General features: G+C 35.8%; 1 protein-coding gene across 2 annotated transcripts; it reads right to left on the bottom strand.

The window, feature by feature from the left end:
- Window positions 1-359: 359 nt before the first annotated feature.
- On the bottom strand, window positions 360-21,533 carry LOC135619057 (acyl-CoA hydrolase 2-like). Of its 2 annotated transcripts, XM_065120646.1 has the most exons (17): window positions 21,387-21,533; window positions 21,189-21,281; window positions 20,702-20,769; window positions 20,323-20,404; window positions 19,271-19,317; window positions 19,032-19,157; window positions 18,113-18,190; window positions 15,695-15,782; window positions 15,062-15,174; window positions 12,316-12,378; window positions 12,194-12,249; window positions 10,002-10,100; window positions 9,803-9,859; window positions 3,643-3,744; window positions 979-1,027; window positions 833-901; window positions 360-751 (listed from the first exon to the last, which is right to left on the bottom strand). In XM_065120646.1, exons 1-17 carry the CDS (start codon window positions 21,400-21,402, stop codon window positions 674-676), a joined length of 1,284 nt encoding a protein of 427 aa, XP_064976718.1. In that variant the 5' UTR covers window positions 21,403-21,533; the 3' UTR covers window positions 360-673. The 2 variants fall into 2 exon arrangements, with proteins under 2 accessions (XP_064976718.1, XP_064976719.1); XM_065120647.1 differs by lacking the exon at window positions 3,643-3,744 and having other exon boundaries at window positions 446-751.
- Between the last annotated feature and the right edge of the window lie 233 nt (window positions 21,534-21,766).

Here is a 21,766-nt window from a genome sequence, read left to right as displayed (position 1 = left end):
ATTATAAATTTTAATTATTTAAAATCGATCACATAAATCTTTTATACTTTGTAAAAGATCATATATTTAATTAAATTTAAAATATTTAAATCTTTATTTATAATTATTATTATTTTTTAATCTTTTACCAACTTTTCATACCATCAACATTAACCACTTTTTTAAACACATACTCATATCATCTTAAATAATTTTCTTTCATCTTATTTTATATTGAGATAATCTCTAATTATTCACAAATAAATTAAAATTATAAAATTTACAAATAAGTTAATGTATAAATTCACAAATAAATTACAGATATACAAATAAAATACATGATTTATTCTATGTTTAATGCATGATTTAAAGTAGCATATGGACACAAATACATCCATCTTGCGGGTATAAATGTGGAAGCCATGATATAATAATTATGGTTGGCCTCAGCAAACTACACCACAAATGAGGTTAAATAATTGATTCATTTAAATATATTACACCACAAATTATAGAGCTTATTTCCAGTCCTGAGTACAGAAAAATAGACAGCCAAACGGGTGTTTATCTGCTCGACTGAACTTATTTTCGTAGAATAATCATCGTTGTGACGGAGAGCAGCGAGCTGATAATGTACAGGAAACAAACAACAATAATCACCTTCCTCAATCAATAATTAACTCTGAGATGGCATTTAGAGCTTTGCTTTCGGATTTTGGTTTTGCGGAATATGCTTTCGAATTAGACACTCTTGGGTCAATGACACAATAAGCTGCATAGAAACACGAAACAGTTTCCAAAGATCAGTGGGTGCATATAATGAGATCCTAACATGAGAAAATCAAATAACTACCTCTCCCTTCCTGTTAAACATCTGACCAGTAACAAACCCACGGCCTCCACTGGCGTACGGGCTCTCAATCTGTGTCAACGGAAGTTAACAGGATGAGAAAATGCATTTGTAAGACATTTTAGCAACATGTTCGATCAAATACTAACAACATATAGCAACCAATCATCAGCTCTTACAGGCCTGTGGAACCAAACTCTGCAAACGGGAAAAGAGGAATCAGCATTAGGAAAACTTGATCAAGTTCAAATACATGATCCTCTATAAAGATAAAATCATTTGAAGAAGAAAAATATTACAAATCACAGAACTCAGATCATTCATTTAAGACTCGAGAAAATCAGAACATGAATTTTTCCTACAAAAACCAAAACCACATGAAAATATCTGACATTAATGTTTTACCAAATATAAGTCGGGCTTGCAGAGGTTAGTACATTGCAAATAACCAATCTGTTTGCGAGGGACAAAGCTGTGCACATCAATCCTTCCTGGTCTTGGTACTGACAGAAGCCTCATGTTGGGATCGTCCTCATGTTTTTTACATTGGTGAACCTACCAAATAAGAAACTAGCGAATATCTAATATATTTTAACCTAAGAAGCTTGTCATTGTTCCCTTTTACCTCAAAATACCTGGTCTAAGTAGGAATCCATCCACGACTACTGGAATTGATTTCATGTGCTATGTCGATTCTTTAGAGCTCAACAATCTATGCTCCCAGTCAGCTACCAACAGAGTAAAACTTAATCAGCTCAGAACGTCTTGTCCAATCGGAATTGCCATAGCTCCAACAAGAAGTCTAAGTGAAATGATTAGGACGAGAATCAACTCCATGGTCATATATAAAAGGAACCTTGGAACCTGACCACCTTAATCAGAGAGATTGTCCACATAACATTATGACAATAATATGTAGACCTTAACATTAAGTTTGTATTTTTATTCAATTACTGATCCAATTTGAGCACTTAGTTGCAGAGGGTCCTCCATCAACTTAAATGTCGAAGCTGTGTTCTAAAAGTGGATGGTTGGAGTACTCAAAAACACTAGTAGCATGTTCAATTCCCTTTTAAGCCATAATACCTATGGCACATTCCAGATTGATTGCATTGTGAAACTGGAGCAACCTTCTACAAGACCATCAAACACTTTATTACTATACTTGTTCAACTCTCTTAAACTGGAAAGAGCAAGGCAAAATTTTGATGGCAAAAACTTTACAAATAATTTAACAGGTTTCAAAAGCCAGATGGTATCAGTGAAGTTTGATGTTTTGGTGCCAGAAAGGCATGCCAACAACACAGAATTTGCAGAGTTTGGAGCTAGAGTTGGACTGAAGGAATTAAAATGATTTTATATGGCAGATCTAAACAGATCTACATTCTATAAGAAAAAGGAAAAGAAAACCCAGATTTTATTTTTTTTATGGTGGCATCCATCTAATAGGAATATAGAATAGGGGAAGTGGGACAGTGGAAAAAAATAAAGGATAATCTGGGACTTGGGTATCAATCTTGAAGTTGTGGACTTAGGATGTTGCAGGCTGCAGCCTTTGTGAAGAAGAAAGAGAGGAGTGAAGAGACGAGCAAAGAAAGTAAGGAAGAAATCTGTTATTGAATTGCGCATTCGGTGAGCATTCTCAATATTGTGCCTCGAAGAGAATTTGAACCTCCACACTCTTTAGCACAAGATCTCGGAGTCCGTGTCTTTACAATATCTTGAAAGTGAATCGTATTCAATGCATATAATATCTATCTAACATGACACATGAAATATACAACAAAGGTGGAGTCTTGGAGTATTTATATCGATCGATCATCTTATAGGCCCACATCATATGTGAAATTGCTTTGATTTTAATTAGTTGGAGGATACCTTATATATACCAACAAGATGTACAATCAAACATATTTTTTGATTCAATAGAAGCCCAAAAACAGAAGTGAATATACCCAAATAGATAAGCCAAAGTTAAGTCTGATTACATCTATTCCTAATCCAAAATAGAATGTGACCACATAGCAATCCATTAGTAGACAAAGTATCTATGACCCATCATAAGAATGTACACGAGCCTATTCCAAGGTGGTCTGAATGAAATGAATTTATAATCTGATGATCGGATTGATTCCATGACTTATAAGGTCATAAACCTAGCCCATCCCTGTTTTGGGTGTAATAAATCTATTAGTTCTTTCATTCTAGCTCATCTTTGTGTCTCACATAGGGTTATGCTACAAGGAAAAATAAAAGAAAGCAAATGAAATGCATCACTTCATACAAAGTAAGAGCACCAATTCCTAAAAATAAATGAGTCATTTATAGGTCTAACACAAGTGTCTAATGCTATGGTATATCCCCATAATCCATGGTTATGGGTATGATTTCCAAGACCAGCTTTTTTGGACAACAATATACTTATCCAATCATATGTCACTCTACTATGACCAAATAAATATCCTGGCCTTATCTCATGCGATGCCTTCAAGAGCTTGGTTATTATGATAGATGAATAAACTGAATTCATCTCCATTCCATGTCTTATAAATCTAGGAAAAAAATGATAAAAGAAATTATCAGTGCAAGAAAGAAGGAAGCCTAATGATGATTAGTATTTAGTATAGCTCCAATTTAGAATGAAAATTTAACAAAAATAGGTTGACAAGAAATTTTAAGAGCATAAAGCTGTAATCATTAGAAGGGAACCTTAATCTAATCTAAGGGGATAAAAGATTTACAATCTTTTTAAGCACTAGAAGTTCTAAGCTAAAGCAGACAAACTCAAGCAGGAAAAGGTTCTTAAGACATACGAATGGTCCAGACTTAGTGATGCTGCCCTCAGTCCTTTTCTCCGGTGAGGATTTAGACTGACACCAGAAAACACAATATCTGATGCATATGCTACAACACATCTGCAATGTAATCAATGTCAAGTAGTCGTGAAGACAGAAAAAGCATGATCAACAAAGGCATCACCAGAATCCAGAACCAACCAAAGACTAAAATTATCGACAGCCGTCCTGTTCAACAATAAACAACAGAGCAGTAAAAAATGAAGCAGAAGTTGACAAATTAAACATTCAAATTCATATAGATAGCTGGTTGAAAAAGGTTCTTTTCTCCCTTTGTAACATGGCACTGTACTGACTTTCCATAATAGACATGCAGTCCATTCTGCAAATCAAAGTCATTAATATGTGGGCTAATCCACAGTTAACGCTTTGCCGCTTCACAATTCATACCAATCAAGGACTGTGATAAGATGTTGGCTTAACCTGATTGTCTTGACCTAATATGTTCGACCTGCATGTTGGGTGCATGCATGTGTGCTGTTGGATTAGTTCATGTTTGGATCAAGCAACTTTCATGTCCTTTGAGAATCCTGCCGATCAGAAATAAGTGTTTTTCCCTTCAAATTAAGGTAAACCACCTCTAAGCTGCAAAGAAAACTCAAGCAGACCCATACCGGCTGGTTGCTAATCAGGAACCCTGAAAAGTTTCTTTGCTGGATTAAATTTGGTTAGCCTTATGTATCTTTTACCCACATCAACTAACCTAACCCAACATGTTTCTGGCCCTGAGCAAGATGTAAAGTATTAGGGGTGTGGACTCTGCTTTGTCTTTTCCCTGATCTCTTCCTCCATACTCTGCCTTGTCTACCACTTGAGAAATTGGTTTTGGCTTCAACGATTCCCAATTTTGTCTTCAACAGTCTACAATCTACTGGACCTTAACAAAATTGAAGGCTTGACCAACTTTCGTTTTGAGGTTATCCTACTACTAATATTGAAAGCCCCAAAGTTTCTGCCTTCTATGATTTATTTTCCAAAATCATTACTACCATTTTAAATAATTTGTTTCTTGACAATATTAGACTTTGGATTTGATGGAAGAGATCATAATATCTAGAAATTAGGATTAGATTTCAGATATTGAGGACTTTAAGGTGACTCATCCGATTTGGTAAGTGAAGACTTTGTGACTTACTAACTTGAGAACCCCTTCAATTTATAGAAGAATGAAGGCTTCCGACTTCTGTTTGTCTTCTCACAGAGTTGAGTCATGATTTAGGGAAAGAATAGAAAAGAAAATAGAAGAGATGAAGATGGTGGGCAAGTTTCAGATCAGCAACAGAGTCATCTGATCCTGGATCATCTGTGCAAATTTGTAATATTAGGGCCCTCTACGGAGACTTTGTTGCAGAGCACCATTTGGGTGATTATGCAACGCAATGAAGTTATTTGTCTTTTATTGAACAGTTCTGACAGGTTATGGTAGCTCTTTGGTACAATGGTAAGGTTGCTCCTGTCCGACCTAGGAGATCAGGGTTCAAGTCACGGAAACCACTTCTTTAAATATTTAAAGATAAGGCTGCATACATTAACCTTCCCAAACCCCGCATTGGCAGGAGCCTCATGCATTAAGTGCGCCCTTTTTTTGTCTGACGGGATATGTGCAATCACCGATAATTTCTCAACATAAATTAATTGCTATAAATAATGTATTACTTTATTATTAACTTCCATGTTTGTATACTATAGTTAAGGAAATGATTAAATTTGGTTTCCTTAATCATGTGGACAAATTAGGAATTCTATTAATCAATTAAATTATTAATTCATTTATTTCCTAACGAATGATTTGATTTTTAGGAAGCAAATAGTTTATATTTCATTTTCATGTGTGAACCATAAAAAATGAATATTATATTTCTCTTTTTGTAAGTGAAAGCAAAATAAAACTAAATTAAAATTAAATTATTATTTACCTTTCAGGGAGATCTCATCTTCTCCTATATAAAGGGAGCTACTCCACCCTCATTCATCACCGAGCTTGACAATGGGAGGATTGAGGAGAGGACTTCCCAAGGAGATGATCTCGAGGAAAGAATAACCGATGAGAGGTAGGATCCTTTCTTTTTTAATTAGCTTTGATTTATGTTTTGAAATCTTGATGTTAGAATTGATATAATTTTATGATGCATAATGATGTTTTAATTTCGAAATTTCATGATTAGTAAATAATGATAATTGATTTGTGGTGTTAGAATGATTATTTGATTTATATTGATCTCTTAAGCTTAAATGAATTTTAATATTAATTTAATTATTAAAATTCTTATTTTTGGATTAACATATTAGTTCTAATTTATTTAATTCGACATATCTATGTTTCAAGAATTATGTGTGAATTTTTAAGATTTAATTAGTTTTAAATTTAAGATCATGAATTTAAATTCTTTAATTCATGGATTTGAGTTATTCTTTAATAGTTTAAAATATTGAAATCTAATTTGATAAAGAGGAGTCTAATTGGGGTCTGACTTAAGTCAGGTTGATCTGTCAGACCGGGTCAATCTAACTCATGTGATTATGTACGACCCAGCCCATCTGACTAAGTACAGTTCAACCAATGTGACTAAGCATGACTTAGCTCATGTGACTAGACATGATTAAGCCATGTGATATGGCCAGGCATGACTCAACCTGTGTGGCTAAGTAGGAGCCAACCCATGTAGCAAGGTACGACCAACCCATATGGTCAAACATGACCAAGCCCATGTGGCTATGTACGACCCAGCCCATGTGACAAGGTACGACCCAACCCATGTGGTCAAGCATGGTCCAGCTCATGTGGCTAGATACGATCTAGTCCACGTGGTCAAACACGTTCCCAACTCATGTGTCTAGGCACGACCCAAGTCGCGAGCCTAGTATAGCCTAGTTCAGTGGTAAGGCTCAGCCTAACTTGTGAGTGAAGCTTTGCCTAGTTCGTGAAGTTAAACCTACTCGGCTATGCGATTGGCGCTAGCAGTGATTTAAAAAGCGCTAGGCGCCAAAAAGCGCCAAGGTCCAAAAATGCCCGAGGCACTCACTCGAGCGAAGCGAGACGTTAAAATATAAAAATATATAATATAATTAATAAATATAATTATTTAAATAAAAAATATGATATTAAATTAAAAAATCTTACAGAATCATAATATCCCATTAACAAAAAATCTCAAAATTCAAAACAATAACAACAATTTCAAATAAATAAAAATTAATAGTATTAAAATTAAAATAATATATTATTAATCTAATAAATAAAAAATATTATTACTAGTATACAATTAATAGTATACTGTTAATATAATGTTAATAGTATAATATCGAGTCAATGTGAGTAGAGGGATTAAGAGTAACAATAACAAGTAGCGGCAACAGCAATGGGAGCGGGAGCGACAATAGTGGCAAGCAGCGACAGCAGCGGTAGTGGCAGCGGCAGCGATAGTGGTAAAAGTGAGCAGCGGTAGCAGTAGCGGAGCGCAGTGTAAGAGTAACACTGAGGCTGCTGACTGAGAGAAGCAGCAGCGAGCAGCGGCAACAGGAGCGGCGATAGTGGCAACGGTAGCAGCGACGGCAAGCAGCGATAGCAATGGCAAGCAGTGACAGTAGCAGTGGCAGCGGAGAGCAGCGACAATGAAGAGAGGCAACGACAGCGGAGAGAGACAGTGGCAGTAGAGAGGAAATGTCAGCGGTAGTGTCGCGAGCAAGGTTAGGGTTGGGGAAGTCACGAGAGGAATGTTGGGAGGCTGATATTGGTGCTTTAGTTGGTTCCATTGAACCAACTAAAGCATCGAAGATCGAACCAAACGTAAAACACTGGTTCGGTAGCTTGGTTGAACTCGGGCGCTCGCCCGAAGCGCTTGGGCTCGGGCGAACGGCTAGGCGGTGCCTCTTTGAAGCGAGGTGCCTGGACATGAAACGAGGCGCTCGGGCCTCACCTCGCCTCGCTCGAGCGCCTATTGAAATCGTTGGGAGTTAGACACATCGTCGCTCCTCTATCCAACCTATTATTCCTCTATCCAACCTATTACTTGGGACAGACACGTGCAACACATGTGACCTGTCTAAGACTCAAGTGAGTCGATTTAGTTTAGGCTAACACTATATGACATAGTCTGATTTCCTCTCTTTATTGGTTTGAGCTCATTAATTGATTGGATTAGACAGGTTTGATCAATTAAAGTCAGTTTAGGGTGATTTCAAACCAACTTGACTAGTTCAAACATACTTGACCTAATCGAGATTAATCGAATCTAAATTAGAGCAATCTAGGGTGATTCAAGACCCGTTCTATAAGGATTTGAGATCAGTTCCATTAGGTCATAATCGAATTGAGTTTGGTTTAAGTCAATTGAGATATTTCAATTAGGTTTTCGGTTGATTAAGGACTATTGAGAGATTGATGTTTTATACCTTTATGATCTGATGAACTTAAAGATTTTATCTGAAGATGTCATTTGAAAATGATTATTAGTTTTCTACTTTTCTTAAGTTTATAATATTGATATTATTGTTACCATATAGTAGATGTGACTAGGCTAGTGATTTACATTAGAAGTGCAACCTATGAAAGGAGCTACGGGTCCATCACAATACGAAGCCACCAATGAACATAGTCTAGTAGATCATACATTAAGTATGGTCTCTCATAATATTTGATCATATTGATTTCTTAATACATGTGTGAGTGAATGGATGAATGAAAATGAATGATCATGGATGTTTATGTATCCTTACCGAGAGAAGGTATGGTGATTCCCTTCGGGGATTAACGGGCCGTCAGACATAACGGTTAAACAATTCCTCCATCTGTTGTTGGGAGTGCGATATGAGTTATCTCCATCCGTTGTTGGAAGGAATTCATCCTGTGTAGTATGACTCTCCATTTGCTATTGGGAGAGTGCATCATCGGTTGTGATATACGCCTTTGTTATATTATTATTATGTATGTGTTGCATGTGGCTGATGTATGATTTTATTTATTACGTAAGAAATTATCATTGTTTTCTTTATGCATAAGTTTTATAATGAATCGATATATTATCATTTCGTATTAAATTATTAACATTTGTATATGCTTTACGACTATTGAAGATTAATTTTATGATTTTCCAAAGGTTCCTATCAGCGTGTATGATTGTTGATATATTTTTATCCTATTTTTATTTTCAGAATAATCTGCTACTTTGTCATAGATCCAAAGTTTGGGTGGAAGAGACTTATGACCCTACCAAGAAAATATAATCCTTTTTTAAATTAATAAAATATTTACTATTGTAAAGACAAGGATGTGAATTCAAGGATGAAGATAAAAAAAAGAAATGTATTCTATAAATTATGAATAATAAAATAATGATTTATTATATTTTATAAATCTGGGATGTGACATATGAGTTGAAAAATCACTCATGACATCTTTATTCTGTTACAAGCATCCTACATGGGACATTATCTCTCCATGAAATAGTACATTCTACTAAATCCAGGAATCATGCATTTAGGCATCCAAGAACACACTTAAGGATGTTAATTGGTTTTGTTTCCAGGAGCTCTTAAGGATTGTAAAGAAACTGTAAGAAGCAACAACATTAAAGCATCTGTGTTGAATCTCCAAAATGAGAAATAATCAATTGAAAATATTATTCTCTATTTACATAAGCTTCTGGGTTTTTCAATTGCTCTTATCTGGTTTTTCAGATGACTCTTAAAGAACTGGTTTATAAAAAAGTGACTAAAGTTTGTTTACTTGCATGGTGAGAAACTTTGTCAACAACGATTAAGAATACAACTGACATAGCACCTGAGTTGGACATTTCTATCCTTCATAAACAAACTGTTCTACAAAATCATGTTTAGTGTGCAACGTCTACCTTTTAAAATTATAATAGCAAATTTCTCCATATATTTATTTTAAACAACCTCCTAATTGCCATTGAAGATGTTCATTATATGTATTAATTTTTGTAAGATATAAGTGCCAAGCACATGCAATACTAAAACCTTACATATTAAAGAAGCAAAATTGTACACCGTGTAACTTGAAAGTGAAGAACTTGATATAGAATCATGAGATATTTTAGTGTATATTACACATTAAGGAGTATTTATTCCAGGAAGATGCAAATTTGCAACAACATACCTATGCAAAGCTGGGTCATCCGAAAGATTTCCTCTTGCTTTAAACCAATACTTCATTCTGTGATGTGAGAAGGGGGGGGGAAGAGGGAGGGAGAGAGAGAGGAAAAAATTGTGGTATGTGAATTGAAATTCATAGCATCTTAAAGCATCACAACATAAAATAGTATCAAATAGCATGAGAAATATGATTGAACAATTACCTCGGTTGAGATTGGTTAGCAGAGTCACCCGCTTCACAAAACTTTATCTCTATGGGCCATGGAACAAATTTTCTTCTAGCAACAGTGTTTCGGTAGTGTCTGTTGGTAGCTATTTGTTAGGCTTCAATAACAACTACCAGGACACCACAATAGGCATCATAAGCACAAAGAGTATGCAGAAGATGATGGAGGAAATTGGTTGTCAGAATAATCAAACCAGGGACAATAATCATATGAAAGTTCCTACAAGTAACAAGATAGGATCTTGGATGTACCAATGCCATATAGTCATACTTCATTTATATGTTGAATATGATTTTAATGAAGACTTCCATAAATAATATGCTAATAGGCCAAAGATCTCATTGTGCTTGTTTTTACTTGACATTACAACAAGCTTATATTACAATCCTTTTATTACCTTATATTACAGAAAGCTAATAGGCCAAAGAATAAGCTAATAATCTTATATTACAATCTTATATTTGTTGCATTGTGGCTATCATCAAATGATTCTGGCCCATGATAATGCAATCGTGAAAGAATATATATGTTAACAAGATGGTGAACTAGTGATCACTGATATTATCATATGCATACAGTAGTAGACTGGTAGTTACTCTACCATTTTCTTGAGGCAACAATTTGTATAAGTTTTGTAGCTGTGGTGGTTCTGGCAAGAACATTGTTGCTTGCAGGCTCATGATAATCTCATGCAATTAGGAACTAGGGATAAGGGAGCCTTTTAAGTTCTACCTCATAAGTTTTTATTACTATTTAAAACCATACAATTTAGATATTTTGACAAACTATTCCTTATTTTCATTTGTTAAAAATCTATTTAGTTAACTGGGAAGTTCTTTTAGTTTCTACTATTTTTTCACTATGTCCAAAAAAATAACTTCCAAGAAACTTTGAGATACAGAATTATGATAGATTCATATGAATAAATTGGTTTCCTCAACAAAAGTCTATTTACATTGTATTCTCTTCACTTAAGGTTTGTCATTCATCTGTGTACTAGTGCAATTAAGGAAGCTGCAAGGCCAAATGGATTGACTGGGCTTCTCATTGATACAAATTAATTTGCCTGCAGATGGGAGGTTCTGAATTGTTGTGTGTTCTAGTCGGAGAAGAAAAATGATTCAATGTGCAAATGCAAGTACATTTTACTTTTTCTTCATCCAATATGCTATCATATATGTGCCATATTAACTACTTCACAAGGTCTTTCTAGAGATGTGACTTGTAAAAACATTCATGTATATTGCCATAAGAGTGAGGGAAATACAAGTCAAATGAAAGGAATAATCTCATGACCCAGTTCGATAGGTAATCTGACCTAATAACTTGGATATAACTGATCTAAAATCAAGCTAAGAATGCTTAAGTTATTAATAGGAGATCCATCTAGCACTATTATCCATCATAATTCCCTCGCATTCAATGCAGGACTAATTGAAATGTCAGAATCTACCACTCAAAGGCTTGACATGCATGTCAAAACCTGAGACCCAATGCCTTACCATATGGTCATAACCATTCCCTGGTTAATGGCACATGAGCTCCACGATGCAGTCGTGCATCCACAGTGGGATGTCTCTTGTTTTATCCATAGTTAGCCTTTACTAGATCCACTATGATACCAATTGTCATGATATGCTCCGTAAGATTACTGTAGAAATTACTTGAATATAATGAGCTTGAAACCATATGGATTAAAAATGTGAAAACCCAAGTTATTATTGGTAGCAGATCTGTTTAGAGCCCCATAAACTATCATAATGAGTCCCACTTTTGATGTGGGACTAATTGAGATGCGACAGATCAAAAGGACAATGAAGGTATTCACCCCGACTAACAGCTGACTATAGTCAGCTTCTTGACTAGTAAGATGAATTACTATTCTGAATTGACAATAGCTTTGATTTGTGCATGTGTCTTTTAAGAAAATTGGACTTGTATTATATCTCAATCAATGGCCATGGCTATATTCAGCTTTTATTACTATGAAGTATGAACTACCGGCAATCAGCATCAGGTGATGCCTTTCTGTTCTGACTATTTGACAATCCAAGAACAGACGTATTTACATCTGTTATTTGAAAGTAAGGCATGCATATTTCATTAAAAATGCTTCAAATAACAAAAACATATCATAAGAAATTATCTGGCATGCTCATCAATTTTACATGGGAAGACGAGGATCTGTAATTCGCCTTTCTCGTAACTCTTCCATTGAGAGAAGCTGCAATTGAAAGCCAAATTAAAATTTTAAATTAGGACACATCAGAAACATAAAAATGATACTGACCATCTCTGGACCAGGCACATTTGGCATCAGAACTTCCTGATGTTCAAAGCCTGCTTCTTCCTTCTGCACCGAAGCAAAACAGAAAAATCAAATGCATATCTTAATTAGCAAATTGTCCTCATCATGTTCAAAGCAATGTGGAGCTTATAATTTGGTGACAACCTTAACAATGTAGACTGATACTATGCACTTAGAGTGTATGATTCACAAATTTAATGACAAAGGAGCGGACCAGTTGTACAATATTGCAAAGTTGATCGATCACAATACTCAATGATACAGAACATGCATGCACATGCATGCATTAAACAGTCATAAAATTGCTAAAACTAAAACCCATATGGATCAGAATTAGATATGACATAGTTATGACGAGAAGCAGATTTCAATCATGCCATTCCAGTAGGCAGTCAAAAAACGAAGACAAAGGTTGTGTCCTCACAAATATCAAATTTTGTGTGGTCTTGTAAGGCTGTTATATGACTTTGCAGTATGGTTGAACCTGAACAAAAAATTACAGTATATACATAATAATCTAACTAGTGGAAAACTAAAAAACTAAAACCTTCATGACAATGAAACCCATTTGCTTGTCGTACTTATTCAACCAAAAGTTTACATAAAGGTCAACATGGACAAGTACCATGTAACAAAAATTAGGAGAGCATCTAATAACTGATACCTACATCATGGTTCATATACTATGATATGAAAGGATACAGAGAATGACTATTACTCCCATCTGAAAATATAACTCTTTTGAGCTACTAATGTCAAAGCTCATGACGTCACAACAGGCTCATGCATCGAGTTATCATGACGAGGGAAAGTATGGGGCATCAACACGAGGATCCACATGCTTGTTTATGGCCATAAAGGAAAGGGATATGACATTGTTGATTTATATGAGGATATGGGATGGAGTCTACAGCATACTGAGTCAGACAACAGTTCCTCGTACTCTCAGCCTTCATATTATCCTAGATCTTATAGCCAACTGATGCATGATAACAGTTTGTCACTATTTTCATAGTCGGATACATCTTATGGCACACAACAACAGTATCGTGATGAACAACAGCTCAGGGCACTACATCATACACAGTTATATTTACCAAGATCCTACTTTCTCGAGGAGCCTCTTACCACACAGGTGATTCACAATAATAAAATGATAACTACTACAACATTGATTCAGTAGTGACATGGTATATATCAGTATCAGATGTCATGGGTGTCATTTTATACTTGAACTATACAGAGATACCGCATCGATCTATCATCAAATGGAGTATCCTAACTCACTCATCGTGAAATTAGATATTCATTTTGATAGTAGAAACAAGTATATAATCTTATTATACAATCATTCATTATGCACTATTTATTAAATGACTCATAAATTATCAGTATATTAAACGGTACTCTTTAGATTCCATCATTGTATCTTTTATGTTACATGCTTCAGTGCAATCTATGTAGTTTTGTAAACTTGAACCAATTAAATTATATGAATATTGCCTTTATTAAGAAGGAAATACCCATGAAATAGGGTTTAAAGGGTTTTGAATGGTCGAAACTCTTTTAAAAAGTACCAGACCTGTACCAACATCCCATGTGTCAGTCTGCACATATTGATCCGACCAAGGACCAGTATGGGTCCGGTACCCAAAACCTAAAACCATGGTATTAACTGCAAATATATGACTACGTACGATCAAGGCTTTTAATTTCAGGTACCGGACTTGTGCTAGTCAATGACTGGACCAATACGGGTCCGTTCTATTCAACGTACCTACACATGGAATTCAGAAACATACCATGATACTGTTGAAGGAGGAAGAGGAGGAAGGAAGAAAAAAGAAAGAAGAGAAAGAAGAGGAAGCAGTGAAAGTGGTAAAGGAAGGAGAGGAGGAAGAGAAAAAAACGGTGCAGGAAGAAGAAAAGGAAAAGTCCCGAAGAACGTGTGTAGCAATTGCATGTGGGCGGTTGCATGCGACAGGCTGCAGGCAACAGTGGGCGCAACCAGTAGCATAGAGGGGAGATGTGTGTGATCATGACTCACAAGGTTCGCAAACCCTAAAAGGCTAAAATATTCCAGCATTTTAGGGCAAAAGGTTAAAAAATGAATCAAACCAAATCATTCAAAATGGGGCAATCTGCATCTTGGTTCACACCCAGATTGGTAAATACTAGTTACCAAACCAAGCAAAATTGAAGACCTTGTTTATTATAGTATTATTTATCAAAAATTATGAAACATTTTCATTGGTTACAATACATAATTCTCAAAAGGTGAAAACATTTCAATGGGTGGCATTAAAAGAATCTTTTAAGGGGTGCAGTCAGTAGTCAACTGAAAAAAAGAGGCAACAAAATAGAGGAAAAACAAATTATTACAGTCCAATAAATGACAATGATCATATATCTGAAGAGTTCTAATAAAGTTCAGTACATTAATAAAAGTTTCCAATAGAATATAATAGCTCTAGACCTCATATGTGCTTAACCTCCAAGGAAACCAAAAAAAGCTGTTGTTTATTACAATTCTCTTGCAGGACCCCCCCCCCCCCCCCCCCCAAGACAAACATTATAAAATATTATACTTAGCAATTTGAACACATTATAAATATATCTCCAGTATCACAATAAATAGACAACTACCAGTGATTACTTGATGCAAAAATGTGTTGCATAGTAACATCATTACCATGCATAGCAATTAGCATATTTGATTTTGCATTACCTGAAATGAACAAAGCAAAGTAAACATGACAATCCCATGTTGTCTTGCATCAACTCGTCTAGTAGCAAAGCTTTTCCCATCACGTGCACGATGAACTTGATATATTATTGGTGCTACAAAAGACAAATGAAAATTTTGAAAAAATATTCAGCAAAATTTTACAGTAATTTTTTGACAGTATAAATGCAGTTTTAAAGGCCAACTTGCTCCTTCTTATGTGATTCCTCTTGTTACTAAGACAATAAACCAGACACAAGAATCCGACAGTTAAATTCTTGAACTAGTGAGATTTATATGACACATACAATTCAGCTTATTTATTCACAAAGCAGACTTAAATGAACAATTTCAACAGTGGAAATTACAATTTGATCAAATATATTGCATTCAACCACTTCATGGCTTTTGTGTTCCAGCGTCTTGAAATTGACATATTCAATTTGTGAACGATGCAGTTCAAGATGCAAGGTTATTGACCAGCTATAATTAAACAGCCCATATTAGTCCAGTAAATCATGAAATTGCTCTGCCATAGATAGATCAGACAAAAAGGCATTGGTCTGCCATCCACTGATAATGATGAAGACAAACTTCAATTATATGCAGATTATGCACAACAAACAAAAGACATACAGTGCACATCACCAGCCACAATAAAGTTTACATGCAGACTATGTGCAAGTTTAAGACAATCCACTGTCTTAGAAGCTGCCGCTAGTGCCTGCACAAACAAGAAACAAAGTGATAAAGGTATGTTATAAATGAAAGAAAATCATGCCAGCACTAAGCAATTGCTTCATGCTACAAACATTGAAGTATTGCAGAAGTTCAATTGCAAATGGAAGATAATGACATTAAATTACCATAGTTAAACCATTTGCACTTAAATTTTCTAAACATCTTAGTTATAACTGTCTCAAAAAGAGAAGAAAAGAAAAAACCTCTAATTTACACTCTCCAACCATTTAATGAACTTCAAAGACTTCTATGTTTTTTTTTTCCAAGGAAAGAATATGTTGTTTCATTTTTAATAAAGGCTACTGACACCTTGATGAATATAGCAAGGTTCATAATTTCATACCGTACCGGTGTTTCGAGCTTTGCTTAATGTGGTACGGGCATACCGAGCGATACGCTAGGGCATATCGATCGGTGTGTGTGTGTGTATATATATATATATATAAAAGGAGGCGTGCGCTACCTCAGCAACGTCACCTCCTTTTCTTCTCCTCGTCTGACACTACGAGAAGAAAAGGAGGCAACGTTGCTGAGGCAACGTACGCGTTCTTCTCATTTGCGGCATGGACATCGAAGGCCGTAGGCGTCTCTGGCCTTCGGTGAAGAACGCGACGAAGAAGAAGCCAAACTGTCGCTTCTCCATTACCTCCTAGATCAAGATCATCGAGGGAGGGCGATGTCGGATCGGGAAGCGTCGAGGTTCTCCTAATTCTCCCTCTTCTTCAAGCGCCTTCTCCCTCTTCTCCCTCGACGCTTCTTCTTCTCTCACCGCAGCCAGGCCAATACCGTCCGATAGCGAGTGGCACCGGTCGAAACCGACTGTTACCGACCTATTTCAGATAGTAATGGTCGAAATATCGACCATTACCGTCGGATACCATCCCGTATCGTCTGATACGGGGCTAGATCAATAGTACTGCCCGGTAGTAGGCTGGTCCGCATACTGGTCTGCTGACGAACCGGTATGTACCGCCCGATACAGGCGGTATCATTCAGTATTGTAATCCTTGGGTAGCGGATGAGGAAAAGTAGTCAGTCTCTGACTTTCAAAACATCTCAAAGCAATAGTCAAACTTATTACGGTAATGCACGAGGGAGTCGCAAATGTTCTGCATGTTTTCATTTTGACAAAACTATAGCATTAAAGTCTCAAAAATGTGCTGTGGTTACAAGGAAGATTAGGCCAAGTTAAAGGTACAAAAAATACAGAGAACAAGTGAAGGCACTGATTCCTACAATTTAAGGTTGAAAAGGGAGTAAGAGCATTCAAAAAACAGCCAATAGAAAAGACAACAAAAGAACTGTGATGTTAGAAGCAATTAATTGACTAGAAAAACATTCCATTATAACAAACTATCAAAATTAAAACAAAAGGTTTTTTATGTAAGAGCTTGAATTTGATCAGGTTACTGTGCCAATCAGTTCAGCGAGAGTCAAAACATACCACGCTAGGAAGTTGTCAGCAAGCTCTCAAGACCCTACGCCAAGGTGCCAACATATGACTAAACTGATCTTTTAACTGTGTCAGTTCGAGTAAGTGCATGCTAACCAAACCAGTACAGCAGTGTCATACCATGCTGGAAAGGTATTGACCTATCTGATGCCATGAAAAAGCAATCCTCTGTTGTAAAGAATTTTCCTGTATTGCAGACACCATGTGGTAGTTTGCTTCTACTGTACAAGAAGGTGCCCATACATAACAAAGGGGTTAAGAAGGATCTATCATACCCTAAGTGCATTGGAAAGGAGACAATCTCGTGATAACTTAAGGTGATGTAAGTATGCAACTTTAATGCTGATAGATCTAGAAGAAAAAAAAAACTGTAGCAATCATCTGAATGCATGCACTATTTCATGTACATATTAATAATCTAGCAGTTGCAGCAGGAAAACATACAAGTCAATAGCATTTAAAACTATCTCTGACACTGAATATCATAGGTGACAACAAGCAACCAACAGCAGATTGAGTAAGATGCTCAGAGGTCAAATCAGAATTCCCTGCCTATATTTTCATCATTGACCATGTTAATAGACCATGAGTAGGTTTTAACATCCTAATTTACAGAAATGAAAACTCGAGTCTACAGGCTCATTAGCTACAAGGACACATGTATTTGGATGATATTTAAATGACACCAAGTAGATTATGTCACATTGTGGTTGTATAAGTTGCATGTATATCAGAGAATTTGAATTTCTACAATTTGATACACAAAAAGTATCATATTAAAAGAAAAGACAGCCAAATCAAACATATTATTCCACATCAATGAATTTGAAAAAAAATTGAAGAAAGTTCCTAATGCATGCCTGTCCAATTAACTGTCCTCCAAAAACTTGTCCAAAAGATGGAGCATCTGGCAAGGTAAAACCTCTAAATATGTCAACCTGCCAAAACACATGAAACAACAAAGATGAGAAACTTAAAACAAAAAACCCACAGAAAACAATCTATACAACTTAAGAAACTAGAATTATAGGACAACATGGTTCATTATCAGCCAACATTCATTTCTTTGTAACTAGCTTCAATTGTATCGGATGCTACAGGTCAATATACTGCCCGGAAAACTGTCCAACAATGTTCTGAAACCAGTATTTAGAACCGTTTCATCGTACTATAATCTAAGCATGGTTCATCCTTGGATAGAGGGAGAGGAACTCATGGACATTATATCTAAAAATAATATATCTCAATCAATGTACCACAAGATTTCCTCCGAAAGTAAAATAAGACAAAAAAAGTAATTGAACACATTCTGTTGGTCCAATAAGAATGAACTGAGTTTATTTTTCATGAAATGCAATGTAAATAAGCTCTACAGCATACTTGCATGTGTAATATAGCCTGCCATGTACACACACTGCAGTAACCTAACAAGTCAGCATGTAGTTGTGTCAATTGTTAAATAAGATATATGTACAATCTAACATATATTGGTTCATTTTTCATGATCTTTTTTCTCTACAATTTAATTCGTCATTCTTCTCTTATACTATTTACTGACTAAACTGTTCTCAAACAGATACCATCAGCAGTAGTCTAATAAAAAACCAAACTCCATAAAGCTTACTTTGGAGCACCAGATTACAACAAACTTCAAACTCAAAAGAAAGCAATAAGAGAGAAGATAGGAGAGGAGGGAGGGTGGAGAGAGAGAGAGAGAGAGAGAAGAGGCCATTGGTACAATTTATCAGTGGCAAAAACTGTCAAATTTAATGAACTTACATCTAATGGCTCTAGATGCAATATGTGCTCTACAAGTGAGAAATCCTCAGGAATTCCCTCCGCATTCCAAATTGACTTTGGCTGCAATAGATTATTATATCCATCTGGCAGCACCAAGCAGATCAGCTGCAAATGTCTTGTGATCAGTTAAGGGAAAAAAACTTTTCTGTGAAAATAGCTTGGATTAATGGATCAGAGTCATAAAAGAATAAATTTGAAAATTATAACTAGTTAACTACCTTGGACAATGCAACCACATTTGCTTGATGAGTGGAACCACCAGTACCTAAAAAAGAGTGAAAGTTGGAATTTAAGATAGAAGATCTGGTAAAAAGCATCATAAGCATGAAGAGTATGCTACCAAAATAATTCCTTGTCATTGAAAAGGCAATTTACAAAAATAGTTTTGCAAATAACATGTAGCTCCTAGCTGCATAATACGATTTTCCTTATGTAGTAAGTACATGTCCTAGTTATACTACAGGACGTTGGTGAATAAATGAAATTATTTTTTGCTTACAAGTTACAACATTTCAGTGGTCAGCTAATTATCACAGTTGAATGTCATAGAAGTTGCTTAAAGACATGTTCCACACAAGTAGCCTGATGAGTGATGACATATTCAAAAATATAAAACATAACTAATGCTCTTTTCTCAGACTGCAATACATCAGTTTGATTCCTCAAACTCGTGTCCCTTCCAGGCATATATCAGATACTGCCACTGCATTAGGCTTTCACGCTCATATAACTCCTCCAGGAGGTTGGCTGAACTAGTAGCAGATGTTTTGTCCTTTTTTTCTCCATGAGCTTTATTGCGACTGAATTTATAATTTTTCATGTTGTGTATGCCAAACTTGTGCACTGAATATACACAAGGTGCAGATTTCTTTTAGCTCGAAAAAAGTGTGCTTTACATGAAACTACTATTGTGACTAGTGAACACCATTAAAAAAAAAACAAGCAATTAATACCAAATTATTATAGTGATAGAAAAAAAAAAAGGACAACTTTTGGCAAAAATATGTGACAACTTCCTACAAGTGTTTCATAACCTACTCTACTATTAATAAAGTTTCTAATACACAAACTTTCACAATATGAATAGAAAATAAACTATAAAGAATCCTAGCATGTGCTAAATTTCAAGAAAAACAGGCATTCAAAAGTAGCAGAGTTGCAACACCAGTAGGTGCATCATAATTATGAAGCAACCGCATGGTATGGAAAATTCATCATGGTATTGAAGCACCTTATGTAGTGAAACATGCATCAGTAGTAAGCATCATACCATAGCCAAAATAATCATACTGTTTCAATTGAAGCTCAGAACGATTTTCTTTCTCAGAAGTATCAGATCCAGAAACCTCAGCCTGTCAAAGAATGTGAATCAGAAATTATTATAATGCAGATTTCAGATTTCCAGAGAATTTTTTTACAAAATAATAGAAGGCATAAAGTAGAAAGAGAAAATTTCCTAAAGTGCCAGCATGGAAGGACAATCATAAACCAAAACTGAAAAGGAAGATACCCAGTCTGGGAATTTGTGAATGGCCAGCCAAAGACTCAAACCATTGTCAAAAGCAATATGGACCTTGGGAAGCAATGCGGAAAATTCACAATATAATAGTTTAATCTGCAAAGCTAAAAATTGAAAGCTCGTGTCGTACCTGACCCTCCCAGATGAAGTAAAGGCCCAATCCAGGTTCTCCTTCACGGACAACATACTCACCAGGTTCTGCAAGAAGACCGTGGACATATACATAAAGAACGTTAATCTTTGAGTACGACCACATGCATCAAATCCAGCAAAACCGCTAGATATTTACAACTTCGAAGAATTCAGAATAATTGTTTAACATTTATTTACGATCTAATTCCAAAAGAAGAAGGAGAAAGAGTGTCCAAACGAGCGCTCAAACAGAACCCTAGAATCATCGAAATTGCAGTAATACAAAAAAACCACAAGATTTATACTTAGACTCCAAAAATAAAAACAAAAGAAAGGGTTCCAACCTTTCATGGGATGATCGAAGATCTAATATAACATTATTCCCAATAATGACACTGCATCTACTGGTACGATTACTTAAAAAACATCAAAAATAAAGAAAGGAACTCTCGGGTAAAAAGCATAAAGAAGACGAGATACCCCACCATAACGCTTGACTTGGACGACCTCTGCGATTTTGCGGAGGGAAGAACTAGGGAGGCGCTGCAATAGAGGGACTTGCCCCAGAAACTCGATCACTGAACCAAAGATCAAACACCAAGAAAGTTCTCATCAAAAATCGACGAGTCCAACATAAAAACAAAGTAGATGAACGATTGCATCTAGGATTTTCGCCAATTAACCTGTTCCTCGATCCATATGAAAGGAATCGAATATCACAGAAGACAGAAGACGGAAGACGGGATGCGACGGAGCAATCGGGGAACGCTTGTGCCGGTATACCGCGGATTGAGATAAGCGTTCGGGGGATCGCTCCACGTGATGCACGATGTCTGTGAACCGGACCGGACGGTTCACATGGACCGGATTTGATTGACTGAAACTTATAACTTTTAAATGTATTTAATGAAGAAAACTTCAAAGTCATTAAAGAAAATAAATCAATCAATCGAGACTAGCTATTTTATTTTGTTTTGGAAACCTACATTTTGAGATCATTTTTATGTTCCCAAAAAAAAGGAAGGGATCCTAATATTATGACATAACAATTGATTGAGTTGGA

This window comes from Musa acuminata, chromosome BXJ2-8 (genome assembly GCF_036884655.1).
Source record: "Musa acuminata AAA Group cultivar baxijiao chromosome BXJ2-8, Cavendish_Baxijiao_AAA, whole genome shotgun sequence".
NCBI classification, from domain to species: Eukaryota; Viridiplantae; Streptophyta; class Magnoliopsida; order Zingiberales; family Musaceae; genus Musa; species Musa acuminata.
This window is presented reverse-complemented; position numbering and strand designations above follow the sequence as displayed.